General features: G+C 40.5%; 1 protein-coding gene and 1 long non-coding RNA gene across 2 annotated transcripts in view; both read right to left on the reverse strand.

The window, feature by feature from the left end:
• The window catches only part of ube2kb (ubiquitin-conjugating enzyme E2Kb (UBC1 homolog, yeast)), a 99,047-nt gene extending 98,417 nt beyond the window's left edge, over nt 1–630 (reverse strand). The window contains exon 1 of the mRNA XM_072252842.1: nt 474–630. Within this exon, the coding sequence (XP_072108943.1) occupies nt 474–536 (63 nt within the window). The 5' untranslated portion in view covers nt 537–630. The remainder of the gene's footprint in view (nt 1–473) is intronic.
• Nucleotides 631–2,874: 2,244 nt separating this feature from the next.
• LOC140195108 (uncharacterized) lies at nt 2,875–15,503 on the reverse strand. The gene is made up of 3 exons (XR_011885368.1): nt 15,075–15,503; nt 14,619–14,753; nt 2,875–4,787 (listed from the first exon to the last, which is right to left on the reverse strand). It is a non-coding gene; the product is annotated as an uncharacterized lncRNA (long non-coding RNA).
• Between the last annotated feature and the right edge of the window lie 129 nt (nt 15,504–15,632).

Genomic DNA, 15,632 nt, shown 5'->3' on the forward strand with positions numbered 1-15,632 from the left:
GCAAAAGGTACAAATAAAATCACACCTCCTAATCTCACCTACGATCAGTGGCACTAAATGTATAGACTTCACAAATTTTAATGGGGAGTCGTCACCATAGGTTAGTACCTCTCACTATGGTACAAGAATCCTACACACCTACAACCCCTAGCTACAACCTGAGTATTCAAGGCATCACCCGGCCGATCTTCCAAAATCCGGAATTTCACCGGCTTTACCGCGATTCATTTCGACCTGACCCTCCCCAGGATGCCGTTAAAGAGATGTGACGTTTCAGATGCATCTAAAAGGACCTGTGCTGAGCCGCGCAACCGCACCCTGAGCTTTCCCGAAACACCGCCGGCGCTTGTCCGTCACCCCGGTCCCGTGTCCATCACCATGAACCCACTCTCCCCACCCGCTTCCCGTCAGCAGCCGGTCAACGAAGAGAAGGTGAAACCAGATTAGGGCAGGGAGCATCGCGCAAATCTCACCTCTTCGCTCTTCAAGACCTCCTTGAACTCTCTTTTAATTCGCTGCACTGCAATATTGGCCATTTCGCGACACGCTGCTCGGCCTTGGCTCAGCCTTCCTTACAACATCAGACTATCAGCACGGCCAAAATGGCGGCGCTTCCGCGCAGGCGCACTGCAGCTGTATGTCGGTCCGCAAGAAGCGCTGCTCACAGATTGACTGCAAAATGTTGTAGCAGTTTTCCTGTTGTAATCTTCATTCACTAGACTTAGGCCGCCAGTAATACCGTCCAGTGTACACCTGGACAGGGCCAGATCTCCACCCCTCACCCACACCCGTGTCAAATGACAGCTGGTATAAGGGTATCTGTCATAATACTCATCCACTTACTCCCCGACTTGTTGATGTAGATCATATACAAGCTTATTGCAGCACAGAGGTTAAGATGTTACGTAGTGTAGGCCATATGCATCTGATGGCAGCCATTACTTACGATGATTCTTGTCTCGAATATTCATCGGAAAGAATTCAGCTTGTTAATCGCCAGGACCTGTTCAAATATCAATCTTCTGTGCTATTCTAAATTGATTGTCCTAGTAGGATAAATTATTTTACTGCGAGACTACGTTTTATTATATTGTCAGCAAAACGTTAAACTTTATTACATTCTAGTATTAATCATTTTACAACCATTTGAAGTACTATACTTCTGTGAATTCGAGATTTAAATTGACTTTTCCCAAACTTCAGCCTCTTATGACAAGGCAATCTGAATGTGCAATCGCTTTCCGTACCTTTATTTAGAAAGGGCACCCTAACTACCAGTTCAAAAGGAAACAGGAGTCACACCAGATGCTATTTTTAATCGTGGCTTCTGGTTAGCTTGATTTAAAAAAAAACAATGCTGTAAAATCTTGTAAATAGGATTACACTACATCATTAAATGGATACCTCCCACCAGAGCATGAAACCCCATGCTCTGGTGGGAAGGTCTTATAAAAAGACCCAAATTAGTATAACCAAAAATGTCAGGATGTCCAAATCACTTCATAGCCTATGAATTCAGCTTAATTCTCTGAATTATAAATTACCTTACTTAAATCAGACTTTATGCAAATAATCCACAATTCCAAAGCATTTAACCTAGCTATAAAAATAACTATAAATATCCCACTATATTTGTTAATGACAGCTCCACTGCTACTTTCAAGTTTGCTGATGACACCACTGTTGAAGGCCAAATCAAAGGTGGTGATGAATCAGCATATAGGAGGGAGATTGAAAACTTGGCTAAGTGGTGATACAACTACAACCTCTTCCTCAATTCTGCAATACCAAGGAGCTGATTATTGACTTCATTTGGAGGAAACCAGAGATCCATGAGCCAGTCTTCATTGGAGGATTAGAGGTGGAGACGGTCAGCAACTTTAAATTCCTGTGTTATCATTTCTGAAGGCCTGTCCTGGGCCCGACATATAAGTGTATTAACCAAGAAAGCATAGCAGCATCTCTACTTCCTTAGGAGTTTGTGAAGATTTGGTCTGACATCTAAAACGTTGACAAACCTCTATAGATGTGTGATGCAGAGTAAATTGATTGGCTGTATCACAGCCTGATATGAAATCACTAATGCCATTGAACAGAAAATCCTACAAAAAGGTAGTGGATACAGCCTAGTCACAGGTAAAGCCCTCCCTCTATGAACACAAAAACACATAATGTTGTCGCAGAAAAGCAGCATTCATCAAGAAGGAAACTCACCACCAAGGTCATGCTCTCTTCTCACTGCTGCCATCAGGAAGAAGGTACAAAAGTCTTAGGACCCTCACCACCAGGTTCAGGAATAGTTATTGGCCCTAACCATCAGGCTCTTAAACCAAAGGGGATAACTTCACTAAAGTTCACTTGCCCTTCACTGAACTGTTTCCACAAGCTATGAGCTCACTTTCAAGGGCTCTTCATCTCATATTCTCGATATTGTTTATTTATTATTATTCTTTCTTTTTGTATTTGCACAGCTTGTTGTCTTATGCACACTGGTTGAAAACCCATTTGGTGCCCATTGATTCTATTATGGTTATAATTCTATTATGGATTTACTGAGTATGCTCACAACAAAATGAATCTCTGGGCTGAATGTGATGACATATATGTACTTAAATAATAAATTTACTTTGAACTTTGACTGGTGACGATATATATTTCATTAGTTTAATTATAGTAGTGTTCCTATGACTATTCAATGAAGTGAAAGAATTTTTGCAGGGATGTATGCAGACCAATATGATATCCATAGCTATAGAAAATGGACATTTTTAACTTACCAAGAAACAAACCTATGGACAATTCTCAGGAACAGAACCCTTATGTAACATGTGAACTATCTGCAGTCAATATGGTAATGTAGAAAATAGCCAATTTATTTATATGAAACTCCTACTAAGAACAAGTGTGATAACAGCTAGATAACATGATTTTGTGTGTACAGAATTATAAACAATGGCAGTATACTCCTCTATTCATCTTCATAATAGTTCCACGAAACCTTTTATAGCTTCCTAAATAAATAGAAATAGCCCAGTTATCATAGAAGACTTAATTAAGTGATAATGGGCTCAAATCCAATAATGCACCCCAAAAATGGACCATGAAAACTGTCAAGTTATAGTAAAAGCTCAAATGGTTCATTAATACTTCTCAGGGGAGTGGCATTGGCATCATTACATGACGTGTAACTAATTTTTAATGTTCCATAACAATGCAGCAGCTTTAAAAACTTTTTTTTAAATAAAACATTGAACATTGCATTTGAATAATAAGTAGAAATGATTACTAAGATTCAGTGAATGGATACTATTTTAGTAATTCATGATTTAAGCTTACAAATTCAAATAACGTATCTTTTGAGATATAGACCAGTGAATGTGAAATAAATATTTTGTACATACTTAACATTCACTTCCTTTACAAAATACTCAAAGGACCACCACACAACCTAACATTAGTTTTTTTTAAATAATGGACCATTCACTTTACAATTCTGTTTGTATTTTTAGTAACACTTCATATTCAATGTCATGCAGTTTAGTCAGCGCACTTGATACATTTTTACAGATGTCCTTGAATTTAATCTCCTTCCCTAGAACATCCTGCATTGTCACACAATTTAGGAACAATTTTGGTCATTGTCTATGTTTATGTAAATGATTTTGAAATGGCACGTATCACCCACTTTCTGTGGAGCAAAATACATTTATATAGTGTTCTGATATATGCTCTGATGAAGGGCCTTAGCCCAAAATGTTAACTGTTTATTCATTTCCATAGATGCTGCCCGACCTGCTGAGTTCCTCCAGCATTTTGTGTGTGTTGCTTTGGATTTTCAGTTTATATAGTACGGCAGTATTTTTAGCATGTCCATGGAAGCAAGGTCATGACAGGCTTCAACCCATTTATCACTATATCAATAAGGTTTTAAATATAGGGTTGGACATCAATTTCAAAATATTTAAAGTAGAAAACATTATTTATTTCATTTGGGTTTCTTCAGAATTTAGTTAAGTTTTGATTGAAAACAATAATTAATCCTAGAGCTTAAAATTGTCCACATGTAACAGTTAGATTTTATGAACTTAAAGGTCAGTTTAATGCAAATACACTGGCAGCAAAGTATTACATTTTTACTTGGCTCAACACAGCAATTCCTGATGTTAAAATAATTAATCAAATTAACCCTTAACAGTGTCACATGAGGTCTGCTAGTTATAAAATATTTTTATAAGGATTTCTATTTTTACCTTTTACTTTTTGTCATGTTCGAAGATAACCAATCGGATCACAGACTTAAAACACCATGGAGCAGATGTTCAATAGGGATTTCCTCAATCTACATGAGCTTCCATTCAAAAGATAAACCTGAATATAAAAAAGCCAGTGCATGGAAAGAAATGAACTTGGCTGCTATTCTTCTGAGTTTACATAGATGAGGTGTACTTAATTTGCTTAAAATGAGTGATGGATTTGTGCAGAATAGATATTGTATATGTAGAAAAGTTATTACTTCTTGTATGAAAATGCAGAGAGAAAAAAACACAATATTAAAATTACAATGAGGCCACCTAGGAATGAGACAGGAATCACTTTTCCCCACAATATTATGTAAACCTTGTGCATTCTCAATCCATTTAAATCTTAAAGAATAAAATCAATAGATTTCTGTTCAGCAAGTGTGTTATAACCAGGTGAGCTGATCATGCTGAATGTAGAACATCACAAGGGAACAAGAATGTATTCTTGCTCCTATGTCAGTTTGTCATTTAGTTCATTAAATGCACCTATAAAACAAATGAATAACATTATTAAGATATAAAACAATGTTTAAAAATTAAAATACCTATTTGTAAAGTTATCAAATTTACATTAATTTCCCACAAAATTCCAACCATCTCTTTAGTGCTTAGACTGTATTCCCAGAGCTATCATATTTGCCCACACATTTCTAAATAATTTAACAAACATTAAATGAAGTAGTTACTGCTCTTAGAGTGCTCCAATATAATTTTTCAATACATACAGTATGCATTGTGGAATAATATTTCAAAATTTGTAGAGGACACCACTCAAAATCATGAGGTAAATTAACCTTCATATCAGATTGCAAAAGGACATAGATACCTTAGTAGAGTGGGTAGGGAATCAGCAGATGAAATTGCTGATAAAGTGCAAGTTGAGTAGGTAGTAAGAAATACAAGTGCAATGTTATAGAATATAAAAGCAAGGATGTAATGCTGAGGCTTTATAAGGCATTGATCAGATTACATCTGGAATATTGTGAACAGTTTTGGGCCACTTATTTAAGAAAGGATGTGTTGGCATTGTAGGGGGCCCAGAGGAGGTTTACAAGAATGATCCTAGGAATGAAAAGGTTAATGTCTGAGAAGTGTTTGATAGCTCAGGATATTTCCTATAGTAGAAGAGTCTTGGACCAGAGGACACAGCCTCAGAATAGATAAACATCCCCTTAGAGCAGAGATGAGGAAGAATTTCTACTGGTGAATCTGTGTAATTAATTGCCACAGATAGCTGTGAAGGCCAAGTCTATTTAAAGTGGAGTTTGATAGGTTCCTGATTAGTAAGGATGTCAAAGGTTTCAGGGAGAAGGCAGGAGAATAGGGTTGAGAAGAAAAACATACTATACATAACCAAGTACTGGAACAGACTCATCGAGCAAATGGCCTAATTGTGTTCTTGTGTCTCATGGAAATGTAATATATAGAAGCATTAGTAATCTTGGCAGAAAGAATAAAGAGACACAACATAGGTTGAATGGTGACTAATAGATATATATATATATAAACAGAACAGGTGTATATGTGCATATATCTTTGAAAATTCCACAACAGAATCAGTTTAGAAAACATAAAGTAAAAGGTATAGAACCTTGGTATATGTTAAAAATGTACAGGTCACAATTCTGGTCACTACATTTAAGGGTGAATTTGAAGGTCTTTGAGGTGGTGCAGAGAAGATTTACTAGTATGGTTGTAGTGAAGGCAGTTCTCAGCTAAATTGTCAAATAGAAGCTGGGGGTTGAGGTGTTAGGTAGAATTTTCTTTGAAGGATTTAGATAGACTAAGCAATGAGAAGCAGTTCTTGTATTGGATGGTTCAGGGATGCACCCCTAGTTTTAATATGATAGGCAGAAGATTCAGGGGAAATCTGAGAAATACTTTATTTTATGTAATGAAACATAGGAGGGCTCATGTCTCTGCTTAACATTCATGGAGACATTCAGTAGTTATGGATTTTCAGGTGCTCAAATAGATACTTTTTAAATGTGATGAGGGTTTTTCAAGTTGTATTGTCTAGACTCCCAGTACTTCGAGAGATAAAATAATCCTCAACCCTTTTATTATTACACCAATTAACTTCAATCTATGTCCTCTAGTTTTCAAACTCTCTGAGTAAAGTTCATTTTGTTCACTCTGGCTACACTCTTCATAACTTTGTACACTTCATTTACACTTTTCCCTGAATTTTCCTTGTTCCAAAGAAATAACCCCCAACCTATTCAAGTTCTCCCATCATAAGTTGCCAGTCCTGTCAATATTCTTAGACATCTTTTCTGCACTTCTGCAGTGCTATCACATTCTTCCTGTAATGAGGCGACCAGTTACTCACAGTACTCTAACATCTAATAAAGGGCATCCCATATGCTTTCTTAACCCCATACATATGGGAACTCTGAGGTGCAAGATATACTTGTTCCTCTACGTGTCTTACCTCCCAACCATTTTTTTAATATATATTCACTCATTTTCAGTACAGGAGACCATTTGGCCCATCATAACTACACCATTTCTTTGCCAGAACTCACTTAGTTCACATTACACTCGATTTCTCCATAGCCTATCAAATATTTTATCATGTATTTATCTAATTCACTTGTCACGATGGAAATTGCCTCCACCATATCTGCAGGCAGTGCATTCCTCCTCACCTGCCTATCACCTCCCCCGGTGCCCCTCCTCCTTCCCTTTCTCACATGATCCACTTTCCTCTCCAATCAGAGTCCTCCTTCTCTAGCCCTTTGCCTTTTCCACGTATCACTTCCCAGCTTCTTACTTCATCCCCCTCACCCACCCAACTAGTATCACCTTTCACTTTCAAACTTGCCTTCTTTCCCCTCCCCCTACTTATTCTGGCATCTTCCCCCTTCCTTTCCTGTCCTGATGAAGGGCCTCGGCCCAAAACTACAACTGTTTATTCATTTCTATAGATGCTGCCTGACCTGTTGAGTTTCTCCAGCATTTTTGTGTGTGTTGCTCTGGATTTCCAGCACCTGCAGGATCTCTTGTACTTATCAATAATGAAAATCAACATTGCTTTCAATGCACCAGCACAGCATTTTGTTGACTGGGGAAAAGGGTGTCCGAGGTCAAAATCTCAGATCTTAACATTGATCTCATGATCTATCGGTCAGCAGTAATTCTTGCTGTCCTATAAGCTTCTGGGAGCTATGCTACCTACAGCAAGTACTGAAAATATAGTTTACATTGTCTTTGTAAATTCACTGGAAGGATAAGGAAACTAATATCAATGCCTTTTCCCAAGCCAATATCTTCAGTACAGATACCCTATTTTTACTCGTTTCCACTGTTTGGCTCATCAGGCTCCGGCAAGGTAAGTTTCTTCTTCTTCCTCTGTAATTACATAGTACATTGAGGAAGGCTCCAGCGGCTGTGTTATTCTTTGAGTGAGATGTGGGAATTTTGGGAGACCTCCAGCCTTCCAGATAACCACATCTGCACCAGTTGCACTGAGTGGCAACTCCTCTGAGAATGAACTTGAACTGCAGCTTGATGAACTTCAGCTCATACAGGAAACTGAAGAGGTGATAGACGGGAGCTACAAGGAGGATGTTACCCCTAAGTTGCAGCAGGCAGGTACCTGGGTGACTGTCAGGAGAGGGAAAGGGAATAGGCAGCCAGTGCAGAGTACCCCAGTGGCTGTTGGTCTCAATAATAAATATACCATTTTGGATACCACTGGGGGAGATGACCTACCTGAGGGAAACTACAGCGGTCAGGTCTCTGGCACTGAGTCTGCCACTGTGGCTCAGAAGGGGTAGAAGAGGACTGCATAAGAGGATTCCATAGTTAGAGGAGTAGACACGAGTTTCTCTGGACATGATAGAGATACCCAGATGTTGCCTCCCAGGTGCCAGGGTCAGGGACGTCTCAGATCAGGTCCACAGCATTCTAAAGGAGGAGGGTGAGCATCCAAAATGCTTGGTACATATTGGCACTAATAATATAAGTAGGAAAAGAGAGGAGATCCTAAAGAGAGAATTTAGGGAGCTACATAGAAAGCTGAAAAGCAGGACTTCCAGGGTAGTAATCTCTGGTTTGCTGCCTGGGCCACGCACCAGTAAGGGTAATAGGATGACTTGGCAGATGAATGCATGGCTGAGGAACTGGTACAGGGGGCAGGGTTTCAGATTTCTAGATCATTGATATCTCTTCTGGGGAAGGTATGACCTGTAAACAAGGGACAGATAGTACCAATACCTTTGCAGACAGATTTGCCAGAACTGTTAAGAAGGGTTTAAACTAATTTTGGAAGGGGGTGGGATGATAGGGCTGAGGATGGGGCAGTTGGTATACAAGCAGAGGTATTGTGTAGTGAGACTGTCAATAAGGACAGGCAGATGATAGGGCAAAATTGCTGTCAGTGGAATGAGTTGCAGTGTAACAAGGACAATGATTTTGTTGGCATCACTGAGCTGTCGCTGAAAGAAGATTATAGTTGGGAGCTTAACATCACAAGGATACCTATTGTATCGATAATGCAAGCAGGTAGACAGAGGGGGTGCTGTGGCACTGTGGTAAAAATATGAAATCAAATCCTTAGAAAGAGGTGACATAGGATCGGAAAACGTAGAATCATTGTGAGTAGAGTTAAAGAACTCCTGATAGGAGTTATATACAAAGGCCTCCAAAAAGTACCCAGGATGTGGGGTAAAAGTTACAACTGGAGACAGAAAATGCATGTCAAAAGGACAATGTTACAATAGTCATGGGGATTTCAATATGCAGGTAGATTGGAAAAATCAGGTTAGTGTTGATTTTGGATCCCAAGAGAAAGAATTTGTAGAATACCTTCAAGTTAGCTTTCTTAAAGCATCATAGCCCACTAAGGGATCAGTTATTCTGGATTGGTTGTTCAGTAATGAACCAGATTTGATTAGGGATGTTAACTTAAAGGAGCCCTTAGGATTCAGTGATCATATGATAGACTTCACCTTGCAATTTGAGAGGGAGAAGCTGAAGTCAGAAATATCAGTATTACAGTAGAGTAAAGGGAATTACAGAGGCATGAGAGAGGAATGGCTAAAGTTGATTGGAAAGGGACACAAGCAGGATGACGACAGAGCAGCAATGGCTAGTTTCTGGGAGCAATTCGGAAGGTACAGGATAGATACATTCCAAAGATGGAGAAGTATTCTAAAGGCATGATGATGCAACCGTAGCTGAAAAGGGAAGTCAAAGGCAACACAAAATCAAGAGAAGCCGCATAATAGAGCAAAAATTAGTGAGAAGTTAGAGGATTGGGAAGTTTTTAAACACCAACAGAAGTCAGCTAAAAAATCCATAACCAGCAAAAAAGTTAAATATGAAGCTAGCCAATAATATCAATGAAGATACCAAAAATGTTTTTCAGATACATATAAAGAGTAAAAGAGAGGTGAGAGTCACTATTGAACTGCTGGAAAATGATGCTGAAGAGGTCGTAATGGGAGACAAGGAAATAGCAGATGAGCTGAGTAAGTATTTTGCACCAGCCTTCACTGTAGAAGACACTAGCTGTATGCAAGAAGTTTGAATGTCAGAGGTCAAAAGTGAGTGGAGTTGCTATTACTGTGCTTGGGAAGCCAAAAGGTCTGAAGGTAGATAAATCACCTGGACCAGATGGACTACACCCAGGGTTCTGAAAGAAGTAGATGAAGAGATTGTGGAGGCATTATTAATAATCTTTCAAGAATCATTAGATTCTGCCTTGGTTCCAGAGAATTAGCAAGTAGCAAATATTATTCCACTCTTCAAGAAGGAAGGGAAGCAGAAGCCAGGATCAGTTAGCCTGAACTCAGTGGTTGGGAAGATGTTGGAGTCGACTCCTTAGGATAAGGCTTCGGGGTACTAGGAGGCATATGATAAAATGGGTCAAAGTCAGCATAGTTTTCTTAAGGAAAAATCTTGCCTGACAAATCTGTAGGAATCTTTTGAGAAAATAACAAGCAGGATAGGCAAAGGAGAAATGGTGGATGTTGTGTACTTGGATTTTCAAAAGACCTCTGACAAAGTGCCAAACATGAGGCTGATTAGCAAGATAAGAGGCCATAGTATTACATGAAAGATACTAGCATGGATAGGGCATTGGCTGATTTTCAGGGGGCAAAGAATGGGAATAAAGTGAGCCTCTTCTGATTGGCTGCCAGTGACTGGAGGTGTTCCGTGGGAGTTGGTGTTGGGACTGCTTCATTTTACATTGTATGTCAATAATGGAATTGATTGCTTTGTGGCCAATTTTGTGGACGATGCAAAAATAGGTGGAGGGGCAGGCAGTGTAGAGGAAGCAGCAAGGCTGCAAGACTTAGACAGATTAGGAGAATGGGCAAAAATATGGCAGATGGAATACAGTGTTGGGAAGTATATGGTCATGCACTTTGGCAGAAGGAATAAAAGCAGACTAATTTCTAAACCGGGGGAAAATTCAAAAATCCGAGGTGCATTGGGACTTGGGAATCCTCATGCAGGGTTCTCTGAAGGTTAACTTGCAGGTTGAGCTGGTGGTGAGGAAGGCAAATGCAATGTTAGCATTCATTTTGAGAGGACTAAAATACAAAAACAAGGATGTAATGCTGAGGCTTTATAAGGCACTTTTGAGGCCTCACTTGGACTATTGTGAGCAGTTTTGGGCCCTTCATTAAGAAGAACGTGATGACATGAGAAAGAGTTCAAAGGAGGTTCACAAAAATGATTCCGGGATTGAAAGGCTTATCATATGAGGTGCATTTGATGGCTCTGCACCTGTACATCCTAGTATTTAGAAGAATGAGGTGGGATCTTATTGAAACTTATCAAATGTTGAAAGGCCTAGGTAGAGTGGATATGGAGAGGATGTTTCCTATAGTAGGGGAGTCTTGGACCAGAGAACACAAGCTCAGAATAGAGGAACATTCTTTTAGAATGGAGATGAAGAGGAATTTCCTTAACCAAAAGGTGGTGAATTTGTGGAATTTGTTGCCACAGGCATCTTTAGAGGCAGGTCATTGAGTGTACTTAAGGTGGATGTTGATCGATTCTTGATAAACCCGGGTGTGAAAAATTACGGGGAGAAGACGGATTAGGATTAAGAGGAAAATTGAATAGCCATGATCAAATGGAGGAGCAGAATCACTGGACCAAACAGCCTAATTCTGCATCTAGTCCGTGCATCAGCACACAGGATTCTGGAATTAACAGTAGAACACCACCATCTGACAAATTACACATCTACTTATCCCAGCTGTCAAGTCCTTGCAGTCCACATTGATGTTATTACTAATTTCAGAAGTCACAAAACTGGACATAGGTGACAAATGATCCCAAGGAACAGATAATATGATAAATATATTATAGCCAAAACCTAAAAAAAATACTGTATCAGAGCATAATTGGTATATTCTGGGGAAGGTGTGCAATAAAATTGCTGTGCCTATAGTCTGATGAAGTGTCCGACCAAAATGTTGACTGTTTACTTCCCTCCATAAGACCACCAGATATAGGAGTAAAATTAGGCCACTTGGCCCATTCAGGCTGCTCCACCATTCATCATGGCCGATCCAATTTTCCTCTCAGCCCTATCTCCTGTTTTCTTCCTGTATCCCTCACGCCCTGACCAACCAAGAATCTATCAATTTCTGCCTTGAGGATACATAAAGACTTGGCCTCCACAGCTGCCTGGGATAAGTAGTGGTGAATTCCACAGATTCACCACTCTCTGGCTAAAGAAATCCCTCTTCATCCCCTTTCTCAAAGGACACCCTGTATTCTGAGGCTGTGTCCTCTGGTCTTAGATTCTTCCACCATAGGAAACATCCTCTCCACATCCACTCTATCAAGACCTTTCACCATTCAATGGGTTTCAATGAGGTCACCCCTCATTCTTCTGAATTCTAGTGAACACAGGCCCAGAGCCATCAAACACTCTTCATGACAAGTCATTCAACCTTGGAATCATTTTTGTGAATCTCCTCCAAGCCCTCTCCAGTTTCAGCACATCCCTTCTAAGACACAGGGCCCAAAACTGCTCACAATAATCCAAATGAGATCTCACCAGTGCTTAAAAAATCAGAATCCGAGTCAGGTTTATTATCACCGGCATGTTTCCTGAAATTTGTTAACTCAGCAGCAAAAGTACAATATAAAAAGAAAAAAGTAATAATAGATCAATTATTTATGTAAATTAAATAGAATAAAAACAGTGCAAAACAGAAATATATATATTTTTTTAAACTGAGATAGTATTCATAGGTTCCATGTCCATTTGGGAATCATGTGGCAGAGGAGAAGACGCGGTTCCTGAATATTTGAGTGTGTGCCTTCAGGTTTCTGCATCTTCTTCCTGATGTAACAATGAGAACAGGTATGTCCTGAGTGATGAGGTAAGGGTCCTTAATAATGGACGTCACCTTTCTGAGGCACCAGTCCTTGAAGTTGTCTTGGATACTACAGAGGCTAGTACCCAAGATGGAGCTGACTAATTTCACAACACTCTGCAGTTTCTTTCGGTCCTATGCAGTAGCCACCCGCCCCCCCCCCCCCATACCAGACAGTGATGCAGCCTGTCAGAATAGTCTTCACAGTACATCTATACAAGTTTTTGAGTTTTAGATGACAAGCCAAATCACTTCAAACACCTAATGAAATATAGCCACTGTCTTGCCTTCTTTAGAGCTGCATCGATACGTTCAGACCAGGTTAGATCCTCAAAGGCTTGACACCCAGGAACTTGAAATTGCTCACTTGAAGAGTCTCAACATTACATCCTTGCTTTTATATTCTAGTCCTTTTCAAATGAATGCTAACATCACATTTGTCTCCCCCACCAAAGATTCAACCTGCAAATTAACCTTTAGTTGCACAAGGATATCCAACTCCCTTTACACCTCAGTTTTTTGTATTTTCTCTTCATTTAGAAAATTGTCTATCATTTCTTCTATCAAGAATGCATGATCATACACTTCCTGACACTGTATTCCATCTGCCATTTCTTTGCCCATATTCCTAATCTAAGTCCTTCTGTAACATCTGCTTCCTCAAAACTGCCTGTCCCTCCACCCATCTTCATATCAACTGCAAACTTCGCAACAAAGCCAAATCATTGACATATAATGTAAAAAGAATCAGTCCCAACACAGACCCCTGTGAACACCACTAATCCCTGGAAGCCAAATAGAAAAGGTTCCCTTTATTCCCACTCATTGTCTCCTGCTAGTCAGCCACTGCTTTATCCTTGCTAGAAACTACTCTGTAATACAATGAGTTTGTAGCTTGTTAAACAGCTTCATATGTGGCACCTTTTTAAAGGCCTTCTGAAAATCCAAGGATACATCAACCGATTCTCCTTTGTCTATCCTGCTGGTTATTTCTTCAAAGAATTCCAACAGATTTGTCAGGTAAGATTTTCCCTTGAGAAAATCATGCTAATCACAGCCTATTTTATCCAACCTGATGGCATGAACATTGACTTCTCTAACTTCTGCTAATGCCCCACCTCCCCCTCGTACCCCATTCGTTATTTTTATGCACACATTCTTTCTCTCACTCTCCTTTTTCTCCCTGTCCCTCTGACTATACCCCTTGCCCATCCTCTGGGTTCCCCCCCACCCCCCCGTCTTTCTCCCCGGACCTCCTGTCCCATGATCCTCTCATATTCCTTTTGCCTATCACCTGTCCAGCTCTTGGCTCCATCCCTCCCTCTCCCGTCTTCTCCTATCATTTTGGATCTCCCCCTCCCCCTCCCCCTCCCACTTTCAAATCTCTTACTCACTCTCCCTTCAGTTAGTCCTGACGAAAGGTCTCGGCCTGAAACGTCAACTGTACCTCCTCCTAGAGATGCTACCTGGCCTGCTGCGTTCACCAGCAACTTTGATGTGTGTTGCCTATTTTATCATGTGCCTCCAAGTATCCCGAGACCTCATCCTTAATAATCGACTCTAACATCTTCCCATTCACTGAAGTCAGGCTAACTGACTTATAGTTTCCTTTCTTCTGCCTCTCTCCCTTCCAGAAGAGTGGAGTGACATTTGCCATTTTCCAGTCTTCTGAACCATTCCAGAATCTAGGGATTCTTGAAAGATTATTATTAATGCCTCCACAATTTCCTCAGCCACCTTTTTCAAATAGTTGCCATTCACCAGCAACTTTGATGTGTGTTGCTTGAATTTCCAGCATCTGCAGAGTTCCTCGTGTTTTGGTCCAAGTGACCTTTCAGTTTTCCAAGAACCTTCTCTCTAGAAATGGTAATTTCACACACTTCATGACCCCTGACACTTGGAACTTCCACCACACTGCCAGTGTCTGTCACAGTGAAGAATGATCAAAATGTAAACACTGTCTGACCTGCTGAGCTCTTCCAGCATTTATATGCTGATAACGACTACAGAATGTTACAGCAGTTTATCGAGGACATCAGATTTTAACTTTATGTAGTACCAGTATCTGAATTAAATAGATAATGTTGGAAACACACAGCATCTGTGGAAAGAGAAACAGGATTATTATTTCAAATTGAAGAGTCTGTTTGACCTCCCGACTCTTCCGGCATTTTCATTTATTTTATTTCGAAAGTCATTAAAAGATAAGCGACAGCGCCAACGCAATTTGAGAAGGATGTTCATCCATTTCAGTTTATAAATGCATTCAGTATTGCAATCTGGTCAGCAATTGATTCGAATTTACCAAGTAAAAGTGTGCAAGATAATGTTAACGAAGGCACCCTCCTGACATTTTTCCCTCCCTCGAACCAACATATGCAATTTACTCGTTGGCTTTCTTTTGGGATATGTTGTGATCTACCTGCATTTCACACAAGTCTCGCTGTGCCTCCACATTCTAGTCTTTCCAGTCAGTACGCATTCCAGTTCTGACTTTCTTCCTAAATGTATGTAATAGCTCACTAGTCCGCATGTAAATTATTTCATCCACCGTTGCCCGCACCCCGCCGGCCGGCCGGCATCACGAGAGCCGCCAGCAGCTCGCGCCGCCTAGCGCTAACGGTCGCCTGTTCCACGAACTTCCGGCCACCTCGACGGCGCTGCTCGCACGCAACCTTTCTCGCGTCCGCACGTCACCGCTCCCCACCAGCATCCAACTGACGCCGCGCGCACCGGGCCAACCGAATACAGACACGACCTCGGCTTCGGGCGCCGGAACAACCCTCCCAAGATGGCGCCCCCTAACGGGTTGCACCGCGTCTTACTTCGCACGGGAAATGCTACCTGCGTATTCGATTGATCGCTCTAAATAAATCCTAGAAATTGCAAGGCCTATGAGTTGGATAATAAAATAACAACAATCCGGCCTCTCTCCCCTGACTGATGCATTCTCCCGTAAAGTAGCGCCGAATATTCGACT

The sequence above is a fragment of the Mobula birostris genome, chromosome 3 (assembly GCF_030028105.1).
Source record: "Mobula birostris isolate sMobBir1 chromosome 3, sMobBir1.hap1, whole genome shotgun sequence".
In the NCBI taxonomy this organism is placed as follows: domain Eukaryota; kingdom Metazoa; phylum Chordata; class Chondrichthyes; order Myliobatiformes; family Myliobatidae; genus Mobula; species Mobula birostris.